Source organism: Coffea arabica, chromosome 1e (genome assembly GCF_036785885.1).
Source record: "Coffea arabica cultivar ET-39 chromosome 1e, Coffea Arabica ET-39 HiFi, whole genome shotgun sequence".
NCBI lineage: Eukaryota > Viridiplantae > Streptophyta > Magnoliopsida > Gentianales > Rubiaceae > Coffea > Coffea arabica.
This window is the reverse complement of record NC_092311.1, coordinates 46,868,304-46,885,070: the sequence shown is the minus strand read 5'-3', so window position 1 is coordinate 46,885,070 and position 16,767 is coordinate 46,868,304. Positions and strand designations below refer to the sequence as shown.

The 16,767-nt window shown below is 34.6% G+C and overlaps 2 protein-coding genes across 2 annotated transcripts; one reads left to right on the top strand and one right to left on the bottom strand.

Moving 5' to 3' along the window:
* Nucleotides 1-2,257: 2,257 nt before the first annotated feature.
* On the bottom strand, nucleotides 2,258-3,135 carry LOC113707973 (large ribosomal subunit protein uL11). Its single transcript, XM_027230393.2, has one exon. It carries the CDS (start codon nucleotides 3,019-3,021, stop codon nucleotides 2,521-2,523), a length of 501 nt encoding a protein of 166 aa, XP_027086194.1. The 5' UTR covers nucleotides 3,022-3,135; the 3' UTR covers nucleotides 2,258-2,520.
* Nucleotides 3,136-11,046: 7,911 nt separating this feature from the next.
* On the top strand, nucleotides 11,047-12,101 carry LOC113707966 (protein S40-4). Its single transcript, XM_027230382.2, has one exon. The coding sequence runs from the start codon at nucleotides 11,322-11,324 to the stop codon at nucleotides 11,829-11,831; it is 510 nt and encodes a 169-aa protein (XP_027086183.1). The 5' UTR covers nucleotides 11,047-11,321; the 3' UTR covers nucleotides 11,832-12,101.
* Nucleotides 12,102-16,767: the final 4,666 nt, after the last annotated feature.

Genomic DNA, 16,767 nt, shown 5'->3' with positions numbered 1-16,767 from the left:
TTGCATATGCACTCATTTCTCCGAGTTACGCATTTGCATAGACACTACATAAAACTTGCCAAGAATTTACATGTCATTCTTTAAAGAAATGAGAATACCAGCAAATTTCTCAATATTTTTGACACTATATATTGGGCATTGGCTGTGCCTTGCACAGCCAGAAAATCTCTAGTATATATATATATATATTCGTATCCCCGTCAGAACAACATTCGTCCCATTTTTTATTTTTTCACTTCTATTCTGAGTAATTAACCCAGATCCAGTGCATCCGTGGTTGCCTGTGATTTTCATGTTTGAGATTGGACTGCATCAACTTGGTCCAATGCAAAGAACAAATCCAGTGCATCGACGGTTGCCTGTGCTTTTCATGATTCAGATTGGACTGCATCAACTTACCAATCCGGGCCTTCCGAATAATTGACTCAACAGCTAAAGCCCCTTGCAAAGATGGGATCTAATGCTTCTGCGGTTGCTTTATGCTTTTCACACCAACTCGGTCCGATTTGGACCGTACATTTCAAATAAAATAATTTATTTTCAATTGAACGCTCAAATCAAACCAAGATGATGGTGTGGTCCAATCTGAATTGTGAAATGCAAGGTGCAGTATCACACCCGCATACGCAAAGAACAATAAACCTTCAAAAGGGACAGTGGATAAAGAGAAAAAGGGGAAGAAGCATGCATGAGATACAGTAATAGGCTTTCTCCTAAGATAAAAAGTTGCATGGCAAAGGGAAAGGAGATCATAAAAATGCAATCTAATTGTAGAAAACCACTGACAGAATAGTGAGAGTTTTGCAGTTATTGCAAAAGATTAAAAAGGGCACTGGAATTTACAAGAATCATTTCAGATGCAAAGCTATGGAAAATGAACAATGTTACTGATAACCAAATGGAAAAGCAGAAGTAAGAGATAGTAAAATTTTTTGGTTCAACTTCACAAAAACAATGCCAGCCAAAAAAGTTAATAGAAACGTCTAAAACTTTATCAATAACTTTTAGTTTTAGATAAATCTGACAAAGAAGCCTACTCTCTTATTTCTCATTTTAACGAATCAGGCGTACTACTGCCTTTTTCTCCAGCAGTAATTCTGTTTTATACCTCTATACGAATGAATGAAGCAGTCACCAGCAGTCTGCTATCCTCAATCAACAATAACAGGTTGCTAGGGAGCCAAGGTAACTAAATCACCTAAAACTGAGCTTAAGGTTCACTAAATATGCCTTTTACCATGCTTCTCTCTATATCCATTGTGGACGTACTTTTTGGTAAATTTGGCAATTTATTGAGTATCATTCAGAATTTTCCATTTCTTTCCAATTCTTCCCACTTATGGAGTAAAAACATGAGCCCAAAGGGATCCAAAATCCCATTTCTTCCTTTTTGCTTGAATTCCAACCATTTCTTTTATCCCCAATTGAGGAGAGAAGAATGGAGCCTAAAGAAAAGCTATGAAGGCAAACTGCCTTCCTCTTTTGCTTGAGAATTTCATAAGCATAGTGAAGAAAGAAATTTAGGCATATGCATACCATCAAGGCATACCTATTTTATTCACAATAGTGGGAAGAATAGGAGAGAGAAGAAATATTTCTCATTGAAACTGTCTTGTATACAGAACTTTTTTCCGTTAAAGCAAATCCCAAAGCACCAAAGAAAACAGAGTAGCATGTACAATTACTTCAAGATCTTTAAGTTAGCCCGAGTTTTTGAAGAAAAAGAAGATAACACAGTGATGATGAGAGAGAACAAGATGAAATAAAGAAATAACTGTTGTTTCAAGGTAGGTTGGAGTTCAGGCAGCAAGGGGGAAAAAATGTAACCCTTACTAATGCATCCTTATATTTAGAGTATATTTCATAGGCAAAGATGGCATATTGGAAATTTGGCCAGCCAACTCCGGCAAATGGATAAACTTCACAAGGATGCTACCGAAGAACTATCCTTTCATGTACACAAACCACGCAACTTCTTTCTTTTCAAGTACAAAAGAATTCAATTTAACAGTTTGAATTGCAAAAGCAAATTCACAGCCACATTCATGATTATATAATTAAATAAATTAAAAAACTAAAGTTCCACGTTGAATATGTACTCAAGCTTTGAACCATTCAATATGCAAGCTCATTTAGACCAAATAGAGCTAGCTAATAACATATCCCTGAAGGCCTGAACTAGGAGCACCACCATTCTGAAATTACTAGCAATTGCCAGATAGATAATTAACATAAAAAAGCAACATAACATCATAAGTTGAGATCAAATTAGCAACTAAATTAAGCAACAAAAAGAAAATAACAATAATGGAAGCTACAATAAATATTCTCATTTAATGCCCCCAATGATTCCAATACTCTCACATTCCACCCCAAAAATAATCCATCCGAATTCCACCAAATCGTGGTCACAAACACCCTTAATGATTGAAATACTACAGAAGTATTTAAAAATGAAATTTAAGCACTTAACTTTCCAATTTAACTTCCTCCTTCCCAAAATTCACTAGAAGCGAATTTTCAATTCTCTGGAATCTCCACATCTCCATCAGCAATCTCCTGTTGCAAATCCTTAGGATCCTTTCCATCCACAGTGCAACCAACAGAAACACAGGTCCCCAATATCTCCTTCACAGTCCCAGCCAAATCCTTCGCCATTGACCTCGGCCGCATGACTTTGGCGATCTCAATAACGTCATCCAACGAAATGTTCCCAGAATGCTTGATGTTCTTCGTCTTTTTACGGTCACGTTCGGGCTCTTTTAGGGCTTTGATCACCAGAGCCGCCGCGGATGGTACAACAGAGACCTTGGCTTGACGGTTTTGGACGGTGAGCTTGACGGTGACGCGGAGACCTTTCCAGTCTTTAGCGGTCTCTTTAGCGATGTCTTCACCAATTTTTTTCGGGGATAGACCAAGAGGACCGATTTTTGGAGCAAGCGAACTCGCTGCTCCGACCTCACCGCCGGTTACTCGGACGAAGACTTCTACAACCTGCGTGGGATCGAACTTTGGCGGCATTTTGCGGCTTGTGTGGGGATAATTTGGCTAGGGTTTTTTGTTGGGGATGGCGGGGAGAAGTGAAGAGGGAGGCGGGGAGAAGTGAAGAGGTTTGTTAAAGTAGGGTTTTGCGGAGTAAAATTTAAAAACAATGAGATTGGCCCGCCCAATCACGTAATGGGCTTGAGACCTTGGGCAATTTGGATTAGGTTCCAAACAAAAGATATTTAAACGTTTTGTACATGCACCTTTGTTTCGCCCTTAAGGCAATTAAGCTATTCTAGGGCTTGTTTAGGATTGTAATGACTTATTGAAAAGTATTTCTTTAATAAAATTTTTAATAAAAGTATTTATTAAATGTTTAAATACTTTTAAAATCAAAACACTTACTCTAAAAGCAGCAAATTTAAACTTTTGCTAAAAATACTTTTTCACACCAAAAGTTTCATTTCTAATTTTATGAGATGATATTCATCAAACGCCTTAAAAGTACTTTTAACATCTAAGGGCCGTTTGGAGTTGCGGTAACTTATTGAAAAATACTTTCCTATTAGAGTTTTTAATAAAAATATTTATCAACTGCTTAAGTTCTTTTAAATATATTGTTTGGAAACCTGATTTAATAAGTACTTATTGTATTGAATAATGTGTAATTTGAAATTTTTAAACAGTATTTATCTCTTTATTTGGTTCATAATATAGGATAAATGATTAAGTTTGATGTTATATTTTTTAAATCATGAAAACTAGTGTAAAAGCACCAAATTTGAGTTTTTACTATGAGTGTTTTTAGCACCAAAAACCCTACTCCTAATTTTATGGGATGATGTTCACTAAGCACATCAAAAGTACTTTTATCACTCAAAAGTATTTTTTTTATCAAGAGCACTGTAACACCAAACGGGACCTAAAAGTGATTTTAAAAGTACTTTTAACATCTAAAAGTGCTTTTTGACGTCAAAAGCTCCATTTCTATTTTTATGAGATAATATTCATCAAATACCTTAAAAATACTTTTAATATCTAAAAATGCTTTTGAATGTACTTTTAACAACGAAAAGTGTTTTTTTTTTTAAACCAAAAATAGTGCAATCCAAAATGGAACCTTAGTATTTTTGAAGATTCACTATACATGGGACTTTTTCAGAGTCTAGAACTTGGCTCATGTCCTATCATCATGAGTATTGATACGGACAATGATTGTGTTGAAACATGAAGGCATACGAGGAATTATACGAGGAATTACGAACAATATAAAAGTCTCGAGAGAATACACTTATAAGGACAAAGTTTTTAAGTATTAAAAGTACTTTTAAAATATTTAATAATTAATTTTTCGTAAGTTGTAGAGTCCTTTTTTTGTAATTTAAAAGCATTTTTGTCAGAATTGTTTCTTTACAAATGACCGTAACCCAGAATGGAACCTTAATGACACAACCATATTTTGCCATACCAATGTGGGCTAAAGGAACCATATTTCACTTTTATTTTTATGCAATATGTGAGGATTTTAAACGAAGACTTGCCTAGTGCCTCTTTAAACGGGATTCCATGAATCATGCCCAAGAGTTCAGGCTCGAGGGATATCAATGCCCTGAATGTTAACTCAGCCCACTTGGACCCCAGGGGAGCCAGAGCCCTCTAAATATGTCAGTACAATCCTCTGGATGTGTCCTTGAAATTTACAAATATCTACAATTTTATAGCTTTGTTATAGGAAAATACCACGACTCACATTTAACCTATAAACCCCTTGCTTTGGAAAGTAAAGAATAGCATTGGTTCGATTAGAGCTAAATTAACTGTCCAAAACCTATTTCACTAGTACGCAGTTTTCTCTGCCCCGTACTTGCCATTCAAGAATAAGAAATAAGACATTACCCGTGTCTTGTTTGAATTGTCATTTTTAAAAAAAAAATTATATTTTTATGAATTTATTTTTTAATTATTTTTTATCTTTCATATATTAAATTGTGATAATACATTTTTTTACACAATTTTCAAAAAAAAAAAGTAATTCAAAAGGGCTAATTCCACGAACCTATTTGCTGTATTTGCCAGCCTTTTAGTTCTTGGCATAGTGTGATGAAGAAGAAAATGAAGATTTAATACCTTAAAGCAATCTGTGTTGAACTTAGATAGGATCCTGGGAAGAATTCACTTTAGATAGAGGGTTTATCCAAAAAAATAAAAAATAAAAATCTTTCTCACAAGAAAAGCATGATATTCCGTTCAGAACTCAGCAAACTCATTACAAACTACGCAATGTAATGCCCGAATTTCAAACACTGCTTTATTACTAGTTCAGTTTATTCCCCCAAATAATACATATGCGATAAATTCAACCGAATAAAGACAAAAGAGCTACGAGACAGACATCAAACATGACGATAAATTAGCGAGAACTTCCGGTGTGTCGCATTTGAGAGGACAGCGAGCCAGCTGGCAAAAGCAATACGCTGGACCCAAGTGCTCCCTGGTGGGGCCCCAATTCACGTGCCACCACGCCCTCCACTGTTACTTGAAGCAGCATGAAGCCACGTGGCACATTCCGCATATCAACACACACGTGTTGCAGCCTCGAAGGACTTAAAAACGGACCTGAACCAGGTGAATCGGCCCTCGCTCCACCTCGCGACAAATTTGAAAACCTCATCAGAAGACACGAAAATTGTCTTTCCTAAATTGCCCTCCTTACCCTCTTTTGTTGTTATCCTAGATCAGCAAGACAATTGAATTGGGTGGTGTCATAAAATACTCCGAACGCGCGAATTCCGCTACGCACTCGTCTGATAGGTAGGTGGTTCAGTTCCCTTCGATTTTTCTCTCTAGGCCTCTTCATATCCTTTCTCTTCCTAGTATAAAATAGAATAGAATAAATTTATGATCTATCGTTACAGATAAAAAAATAAAATAAAATACTCCGAGTGCAGGAATTCCGGGTTTTTCTTCCCCCTACTTCTTTTGAAACTTACCTGGCAATAAATTACACTCGGTTGCTGATAAGATAAATATATTAGCAAAAATCGCCCGATAATTGCTAGTTGGGTAAGATTGTAGGAAGTTTTATCCCTTGGAATTTGGATAAGTTGGAAGTATAAATTGAGAACTTTGATAAATGAAAGGAGAAGTATACTTTTACACCACTCCAAATCTTGTTTGAAAAAAAAAATACACCTATTATTGTTGAGGAATTTATCATGGAGGTTGTTGATATAATTTGTTTGTATTGAAGCAGAACAAAACATGTTTATTGTGATTGATAACATTTAACTTTCTTGATTGTTCAATTTAGTAACTTTATGTATATTAACATTGATAGGAATAGTTAAGAATGAACCTTATTGCTGAAAGGTAATACTCATTTCGTCCCATTTTGATTGTCATAGTTTTTTTTTCCACATAGTTTAAGAAAAAATAGTTAATTTTATTGGAAAAATAAATTTAGATTGCTATTTTTGTAAAATATTCTTACATTAAATAAAGTATAACTTTATATTAATTATTCATGAAAACTTGAATTGGTAGGTGGAATTCCGCTACGCACTCGTCTGATCGTCAGATTGGTAGGTGGTTCAGTCCCTTCGATTTTTCTCTCTAGGCCTCTTCAGATCCTTTCTCTTCCTAGTATAAAATAGAATAGAATAAATGTATGATCTATCGTTACAGATAAAAAAATAAAATAAAATACTCCGAGTGCAGGAATTCCGGGTTTTTCTTCCCCCTACTTCTTTTGAAACTTACCTGGCAATAAATTACACTCGGTTGCTGATAAGATAAATATATTAGCAAAAATCGCCCGATAATTGCTAGTTGGGTAAGATTGTAGGAAGTTTTATCCCTTGGAATTTGGATAAGTTGGAAGTATAAATTGAGAACTTTGATAAATGAAAGGAGAAGTATACTTTTACACCACTCCAAATCTTGTTTGAAAAAAAAAATACACCTATTATTGTTGAGGAATTTATCATGGAGGTTGTTGATATAATTTGTTTGTATTGAAGCAGAACAAAACATGTTTATTGTGATTGATAACATTTAACTTTCTTGATTGTTCAATTTAGTAACTTTATGTATATTAACATTGATAGGAATAGTTAAGAATGAACCTTATTGCTGAAAGGTAATACTCATTTCGTCCCATTTTGATTGTCATAGTTTTTTTTTCCACATAGTTTAAGAAAAAATAGTTAATTTTATTGGAAAAATAAATTTAGATTGCTATTTTTGTAAAATATTGTTACATTAAATAAAGTATAACTTTATATTAATTATTCATGAAAACTTGAATTGGTAGGTGGAATTCCGCTACGCACTCGTCTGATCGTCAGATTGGTAGGTGGTTCAGTCCCTTCGATTTTTCTCTCTAGGCCTCTTCAGATCCTTTCTCTTCCTAGTATAAAATAGAATAGAATAAATGTATGATCTATCGTTACAGATAAAAAAATAAAATAAAATACTCCGAGTGCAGGAATTCCGGGTTTTTCTTCCCCCTACTTCTTTTGAAACTTACCTGGCAATAAATTACACTCGGTTGCTGATAAGATAAATATATTAGCAAAAATCGCCCGATAATTGCTAGTTGGGTAAGATTGTAGGAAGTTTTATCCCTTGGAATTTGGATAAGTTGGAAGTATAAATTGAGAACTTTGATAAATGAAAGGAGAAGTATACTTTTACACCACTCCAAATCTTGTTTGAAAAAAAAAATACACCTATTATTGTTGAGGAATTTATCATGGAGGTTGTTGATATAATTTGTTTGTATTGAAGCAGAACAAAACATGTTTATTGTGATTGATAACATTTAACTTTCTTGATTGTTCAATTTAGTAACTTTATGTATATTAACATTGATAGGAATAGTTAAGAATGAACCTTATTGCTGAAAGGTAATACTCATTTCGTCCCATTTTGATTGTCATAGTTTTTTTTTCCACATAGTTTAAGAAAAAATAGTTAATTTTATTGGAAAAATAAATTTAGATTGCTATTTTTGTAAAATATTCTTACATTAAATAAAGTATAACTTTATATTAATTATTCATGAAAACTTGAATTGGTAGGTGGAATTCCGCTACGCACTCGTCTGATCGTCAGATTGGTAGGTGGTTCAGTCCCTTCGATTTTTCTCTCTAGGCCTCTTCAGATCCTTTCTCTTCCTAGTATAAAATAGAATAGAATAAATGTATGATCTATCGTTACAGATAAAAAAATAAAATAAAATACTCCGAGTGCAGGAATTCCGGGTTTTTCTTCCCCCTACTTCTTTTGAAACTTACCTGGCAATAAATTACACTCGGTTGCTGATAAGATAAATATATTAGCAAAAATCGCCCGATAATTGCTAGTTGGGTAAGATTGTAGGAAGTTTTATCCCTTGGAATTTGGATAAGTTGGAAGTATAAATTGAGAACTTTGATAAATGAAAGGAGAAGTATACTTTTACACCACTCCAAATCTTGTTTGAAAAAAAAAATACACCTATTATTGTTGAGGAATTTATCATGGAGGTTGTTGATATAATTTGTTTGTATTGAAGCAGAACAAAACATGTTTATTGTGATTGATAACATTTAACTTTCTTGATTGTTCAATTTAGTAACTTTATGTATATTAACATTGATAGGAATAGTTAAGAATGAACCTTATTGCTGAAAGGTAATACTCATTTCGTCCCATTTTGATTGTCATAGTTTTTTTTTCCACATAGTTTAAGAAAAAATAGTTAATTTTATTGGAAAAATAAATTTAGATTGCTATTTTTGTAAAATATTCTTACATTAAATAAAGTATAACTTTATATTAATTATTCATGAAAACTTGAATTGGTAGGTGGAATTCCGCTATGCACTCGTCTGATCGTCAGATTGGTAGGTGGTTCAGTCCCTTCGATTTTTCTCTCTAGGCCTCTTCAGATCCTTTCTCTTCCTAGTATAAAATAGAATAGAATAAATGTATGATCTATCGTTACAGATAAAAAAATAAAATAAAATACTCCGAGTGCAGGAATTCCGGGTTTTTCTTCCCCCTACTTCTTTTGAAACTTACCTGGCAATAAATTACACTCGGTTGCTGATAAGATAAATATATTAGCAAAAATCGCCCGATAATTGCTAGTTGGGTAAGATTGTAGGAAGTTTTATCCCTTGGAATTTGGATAAGTTGGAAGTATAAATTGAGAACTTTGATAAATGAAAGGAGAAGTATACTTTTACACCACTCCAAATCTTGTTTGAAAAAAAAAATACACCTATTATTGTTGAGGAATTTATCATGGAGGTTGTTGATATAATTTGTTTGTATTGAAGCAGAACAAAACATGTTTATTGTGATTGATAACATTTAACTTTCTTGATTGTTCAATTTAGTAACTTTATGTATATTAACATTGATAGGAATAGTTAAGAATGAACCTTATTGCTGAAAGGTAATACTCATTTCGTCCCATTTTGATTGTCATAGTTTTTTTTTCCACATAGTTTAAGAAAAAATAGTTAATTTTATTGGAAAAATAAATTTAGATTGCTATTTTTGTAAAATATTCTTACATTAAATAAAGTATAACTTTATATTAATTATTCATGAAAACTTGAATTGATGGTCAAAAAACAATCTACATTAAATAAGGTAATTTATACTAATAACAACCTACATTGAATAACGGTATTGTAGAGAAATTTAAAAAAAAATTATATTTTTTAATTAAAAAGTGAACTATAATTTAAGACAAACTAAAAAAAAAGACTATTAAAATGAGACGGAGGGAGCAGCATGTTTATGGGTTTCTATTGATCTTCGCGCACAAAGGGGTGAACGACGCTAGAGGGGTAACGTTGCTTTCCAATTTCCTGTATATGTATATATGCAATGAAAATGAAAAAAAGTTTATTTCCAATGAGGAAGTAATTGATATGTTTCAAGGAAATCTTATCTAATACGTGTCACAAGCTTATCTAATACGTGTCTGTAAAACAACTCCAATGTTCTTCAAGATGAAAAACAAAAAATCCAACACAATCCTACTTAAATGAGTTTTGATTTTTAACTTGTAGGGCGTTGAACTTAAAATATTATAAATCTTTTTGCTCTCAATGGTTATCTTCCTTTTTTTTTACGGATCTGGAGGTTAATCCCCCAAATTGGGCAGAGCTTTGTTCCAATGTAGGTTATAAATCTTTTTGCTCTTAATGGTTATCATTGAGAGATAAATAATTTTGATTGACTTTCAATTTGATGTGGTATTTAATTATAATTTCGCTTTACATTGTATATTTGAAAGAAGGTAAAAGTTATTATAAGTAATTTTACATTCTAAACTCTGAGTCAACACCAGAGAATTTTGACATAACCTATTTGATTTATCATTTTGACATAAAAAAAGATTGAATATGACTAAGAGAAATTCACTTTTTCGGTCATTGGAAAAAAATTGAAAATCATGTTCTACATAAGTTACCAATGTACGTTTGGTCAACAACTCTTGGCCAAATTTTATTGGCAATTAAAACCTTACAAATTACTTATAGACTTTGCAGCAATTAATCACCCGTCTAAATGAGTTTGAAAGATAAAATAATACTATTCTAATTTTAAAAGGGTTATGCTACTATTTTAGATCTTCCAATATCAGATTAAGAGAACACTATTTTAATTTTTTTAATTCATTTAGACGAGAGGTTAATTGGTTTGAGTGCCTAAATAACTGATGAGATCTGATTATCTGAACATATCAATATTGAGAGAGTTTGGTCAAATGTTATTGACCAAATTTTGAATTGACGAAGGTGTTCATTTACAACTATAAATTTCTGGGTTGGACGGTTCAACTAGAAACTCGTCACTTTTAGGGCATTTAATCTAGTTTAGAGGGTAAAATCAATGGAGTCAACCCAAGTTTACTCAACCGAGCAGTAAATAAAAGGACCCGGGTCTGGATTGGATAAATGCACAATATGACGTGGCATTTCTGCGCATTTCACAGCGGGGTAGCATAGTAATTCTCGCACTCTGAAGTTACAGAGAAAATGAGGACGAAAAAGGATAGAAGACAGTTGAGTTAGGGAAGGAGAGAGAAAAAGAGGACCTTATCCATTAAGAACCCCCAAAGCCAAATCTCCCTTTCTATAAAGCAGATCAAAACCCCCAACGTCGTAGACGATTGGAAACTAGTAAGGAGGAGTAACCCATTTCTTTCTTCTATAGATTGATATAGAGCCAAAAGAAAATTTTGAAAAATTTATTTCATTGCTAGAGAGAGAAACAGAACAATCAATCAAAGAAAGAGAAAAGCCCATATTGATTCGTATTCTTATTCAACAATGGCGGCTTCGAAAAGCTACTTTAGCAGAGCAGCAAACTACCGATTCTTAGATGCTCCGTCGGGAATAAGTTCCGACGGGATGTTCGAGCTCGATGAGTCCGATGTCTGGAGTACTGGACGCGCCGCTGCGTCGCCTGAGTATCGTAAACCGGCGGTGAGTTCACGTACACCGTCATCGTCGAGAAAAAGCTCTTCATCGGCTGCGAAGGTGGTTGTTGGTGGGACGGCTGCGTCGTTGCCGGTGAACGTGCCGGACTGGTCGAAGATACTGAAAGATGAGTATCGGGAGAATAGGAGGAGAGATAGTGAAGATGATGATTTCGACGGCGACGATGGGGAGGACGTCGGTGGGAAACGGATTCCGCCTCACGAGTTTTTGGCTAGACAGTTGGCGAGAACGAGAATCGCATCGTTCTCTGTGCACGAAGGAATTGGGAGGACTTTGAAAGGGAGAGATCTTAGTAGGGTTAGAAATGCAATTTGGGAAAAAACTGGGTTCGAGGATTGATTTTAGTACTTCTTTTTTGTTTTTCCACCCCTCTTTCTCTGATTATTTCGTACTTCATTTTTATGGGAGTACTCTCTCTCTCTCTCTTCTTCTTTTTTTTGGTTTTTTGTTTTCCTTTTTGGGGTTTTGCCGGTCTCGTATTATATCGATGATTGGGTACTGCCGTAGTGGTATTAGTATTTGATGAGAAATCGGATTACCGGTGAATGTAACTCTTTAACTACTTGAGAGATTAATCAAGAAATGTGGATTTTGTTCCACTAATTTCCAGTTTCATCTCAGTTAATTATTAATTTGTTGGACTAAATACTAATATGATTCCGCGCTAAAGAATTATAAATGTTGAAGCAGGATTTCCACGGAATATAATTTGGAAAAAGTTTGAAAATCAAATTGTTGTAAGTGGGAAATTAGTGAATTATTTGCTTCGAAGTCAAATGATTGATGCTGTTAAACAATCATGTTGGGGGAGTATTTCAACTCTGAAGAGAAAAGTTGGGGTCACAAACTGGAAAGCATATGAAAGAAGAGCATAAAAGGAGAAAAATGGTTCAGATCCATGCATTTTATCAGTTTGGAAATGGGTTTTACTCCACACCAGTTTATGAAGTAGTACTACATTTTTCTTTATTCTTTTATGCGTTGTAGTTTGTTTTTAGGGTTTGGGAATTGTAAGAGAGGATAAGGTAGTTGTTGTATTAACATTTGAATTTGTGAATCCTGTACCAGAATCAGCACTAAAGTATTTTCTGCTTTGTGCTTGTTTCGTGGTTATTCAAACAAAACATATGAGTTTGGAGGCGAGATAGAAGGAATTATAAATAAGAAATATTGAGTTCGAATCCTTTTACTTTAAGTCGGGCGATAAAATAGAAACAGATTATACATTGAGCTTAAATCCTCTCAATTACCATATATATGTATATGCAGGGACGGAGCCAGAAATTTATTTTTGGGGGGGCCGAAGTGTATTAAAAATTTTTTTTTGTGACGAAATAAATATATTTAATAACTAAAATTTAGAATCAATAATTATAAAAATAATAAAAACATATAATTATATGGAGAATGATTAAAAATGGTAGCTCTGCAGGGAGGATCTGGGTATGTTCGAGGGGTACGATATCAGAATGTGAGAGTAGATGACGTTTCAAATCCCATTATCATTGACCAATTCTACTGTGATTCGCCGACGCCTTGCCAGAACCAGGTATGATTCACCCTCTAGTTTCATGGTTTTCCAGAATAGCTGGTTAATTGGGAACCAGACGGACTTTGTATTTTCTGCTCTCTTTGGTGAATAAACTCTGAATGATACTAAAATTCGACCAAAAAAAAAAAAAAAAGTGCAGGCAATTGTTTATCTACTCATCCTTAAAATATCCTGACAACGACTTTTTATATCCAGAGTTCTGCAGTTGAAATAAGTGAAATCATGTACAAGAACATTAGCGGGACTTCCAAAAGCAAAAACGCCATGAAATTTGCATGCAGCGACACGGTTCCTTGCAGCCACATTGTGCTGAACAACATCAACCTAGAATCTAGGGATGGTACCGTAGAGACTTATTGCAACTCTGCCATAGGGTTTGGGTATGGATACGTGCAACCCTCTGCGGAATGTCTGACCTCATCAGACAAAGAAAAAATCATCAAGCAGGAGCCTGAGCTTGCCCTCTGCGGAATGGCTGGGCTGGCCGCCGGAATCCCCTATATATAGGGGGTTTTCCGGCGGCTTGGGGGGGGGGGCTTAAGCCCCCACCAGCCCCCCCTTAAATCCGTGGCTGTGTATATGTGCGTGTGCACGCGCGCTCGCCATTAAAATCTTGTCTATATATCAGTGTTTATTACTGAAGTTGAGCTTAAGGAACCTCCCTCACGGCCTCACCCCCCCCCCTCCCTTGGCAAAAAGAAAAAAAAAATTTATTATACATGTTTAATCTCCACCTTGGGTTATAAATATTGAGTGAAATGTTTCTTATTGTATTTATCTAAATTATACCAGCTGCTGCGTAAAACTTACCCACTATGCAAAATACGCACTTAGGAGGCAACGCATAACTTTTGTTTATAGCAAATGTATCACATAACAAGTCTGATGTGTGGTCCCTCGTGCGTGCATCTTGGCTTTTTATGCCACCCAACAATAACCAACTAAAGCAAATTTATTTGGTTCATTATCCAAGCCTTACCTAATGATCTATCTTAATCTGAGGAAGTTATATTGATGGTAAAAATAGTAAGACTTCGAAAAAGGCAAAAACCAGAATACATATGCTGGACATCCATTTCCCACTTGGATATGGCAAGGAACTGTAAAGTATTTATTTTTCGTCATTTTGCTGAGAATAATATAACCACCCTTGGATCCAAATTTATAAAATTAATGACAGTGACCGATAATTTTAGCCCAACAAGCTTTTTTATTCAAACAAAATTCTGACAAATTTAAGGAAAATTCTATGGTCCCTTTTAAATTCCATTCCTTCTACGGCTCTACTTGTATCTTTCAATGAAGATAGTAGTGACTTCTATGTTAAATAAATCACTAAAATTGTTACAAGGGTCAAAAACCCTCATTCCACAATTCAACATAAATTTAAGCTCAAGTACAATGTTCAAAAAAGGGAATGTAAAATCTCCCAAAACTTAAAAAAAGTGCTAGTACTTCATTTTTCTTTTCTTTTTGTTTTTAGTCCTTATAGGAAGGCAGCCCTTAAAATCTGGTCAGAGATGATCCAACCACCAAGTGCCAATTTCAAGCTACTAACTGGCTTGCATACAAGCTACCAATTTTAAGGGCATATATTGCAATGTGTGGTGCAATGGCTACCCCCAATTATGGATCCTCTCTAGTCTCCATCACCATCCTTTCAACTTTCAAGTGCTGCAACTACATTATGGCCGCTTGCATTATTATGACCGATTCCTTTTTCCGGGCCATCTGGTGAGAGTGATGAGAGGCATGGTTGGCCTGATTACCATCTGTAATATATGGCCATTACTATGTTTGTCCCCTTGCAAGGACAGGAATGTTGTATCTCAAAAAGGGATAGTAGCACTCGGGTGGGTAGTCTCAGATTTTAAAGAATACAACCGGTTTATTAGTAAACGAACTAATTTTAATGGTTAGTATGTCCTTTTACTTCAAAAAAGTATAATTCTGACTCTTGCCTCTCATCTTGCCACTTAATTGTGGCTTTTTCCGAGCAAAAAATTCCGACGGCTCCTCCTCCCTTTAAATTAGGTTAGAATGAATTGTACAAATGTTATCGTTGCGATACAAAAAAAAAAAAAAAAACCCTTCACAATGCCTGTAGTGTGTACCAGTACAAAGCTGTATGCTCAAGTACACATTCAATATAAAACAAGGAAAAATTAATCATCACATTCAATCTGCCTTGAGAAATCAAAAGGGCGTTGAATTTTTTAGCAACAGTTGTAATAAACAAATATGCATGCAGTAGATTTGCTTGTGGGATGCCATCAACTAAGAATCATTTGGTTTAAGATACATTAGGAAGGGAACAATTGTTAGGAACTAGTCAATTGTTTTTTTATTTTATACGCCTAATGGCTTCTTTTCCATAATGAAGAACCTAATCCATCCCAAAAAAATTAAAGAAAGTACTCCCAACAAAGTGCAATTGGAGGGCCACCATGTGAGACAACTCTCTTAAGTTGTAAGTGATGAGAATAATTCAGCTCTCTTAAGATTTTTTTTAAGTGATTCAAATCATGCATATTGTTTTGTATCATGGACCAACAAGAAATCATGGATGTTATGTTATGGACACTTTCCTTTAATCACACAAATTATTACACACAAAAAAACAGGGACAACAACAGGTTCTTTAGGTCGGAAATATATTTTTTTTTTTGTCGGATACGATAGATCTACACTATTTTATATTAGGGGGAGAGGGGACCTGAAGAGATCCAAAGATAATTCAGAGGGGATTGAACCACCATCGAACCAGACGAATGCATTATGCACCCATATAGATTTTTTTTAAGTAGACATACATATTGTGACAATCGGAGGGAGGCAAGATTTGAACCTTTTAAATCGGGTATTGGTTACACTAAATATCTGTAACTTGTGCTCTGGAAGACAACGGGAATATAGTTGGCATTAACGTACAAGAAATGACTAACTGATTCAAAGAGACGAAAAGTGACTAGCTGATCAAAAATTTCAAGCCTCTCCTGAAGGAATGTATTCTCAGATTGTTAATTAAGAGAAACCCAATTTCTTTTAGATGATACAAAATCAGTCAGACACAAAGGAAGTACTACCAAATATTTGGCTACAGTGAGGACAAATTTTAAAAAAAAATTAATGTATTTTTCTCTAATACAACAGAGAGGTAGAACTTAAAAGTTATTCGTGAACTAAAACATCGTTTTATTTCTTCTTGTTTTGCCTTTTGGGAGGAGGTTTCTGAGCCAATGAATTTTTATCGCTTAATTCATTGGCTGTAAACGTATTTTATATCCTTTTTCTCAAGCTAATAATGTTTAATCATTACTTCGTGAATTAAGCCAACCATTTTATCACATTGAGAACTTGATACATTCGGGCCCTTATGTAGAGGGGCAACTATCAATCACCATAATCGGAAGGGGGGGAGGAACAAAGCCACTACCACAAAAGCACGCCTATCCAAAGTCCTCAGACCCAAATTTCTTCTCCACCATTAGCTTTAACAGACAAAATAGGGTCCTATCAAAATTACTTTTGAAGGAAAATGACTGCATATTTTTTTTAGACATAAATCTCCTCCAACTGTAAATTCAAGGTGAAAAAATGTGGTGGAAAATGCTGTCATAATGTCCTCAACCCAGCAGAAGAATTCAACAAACAGGGGAATAAATTATGATACTAACAACAACTGCTACTTTTTGGTTTTGGTAACTACTACTCACAACACAA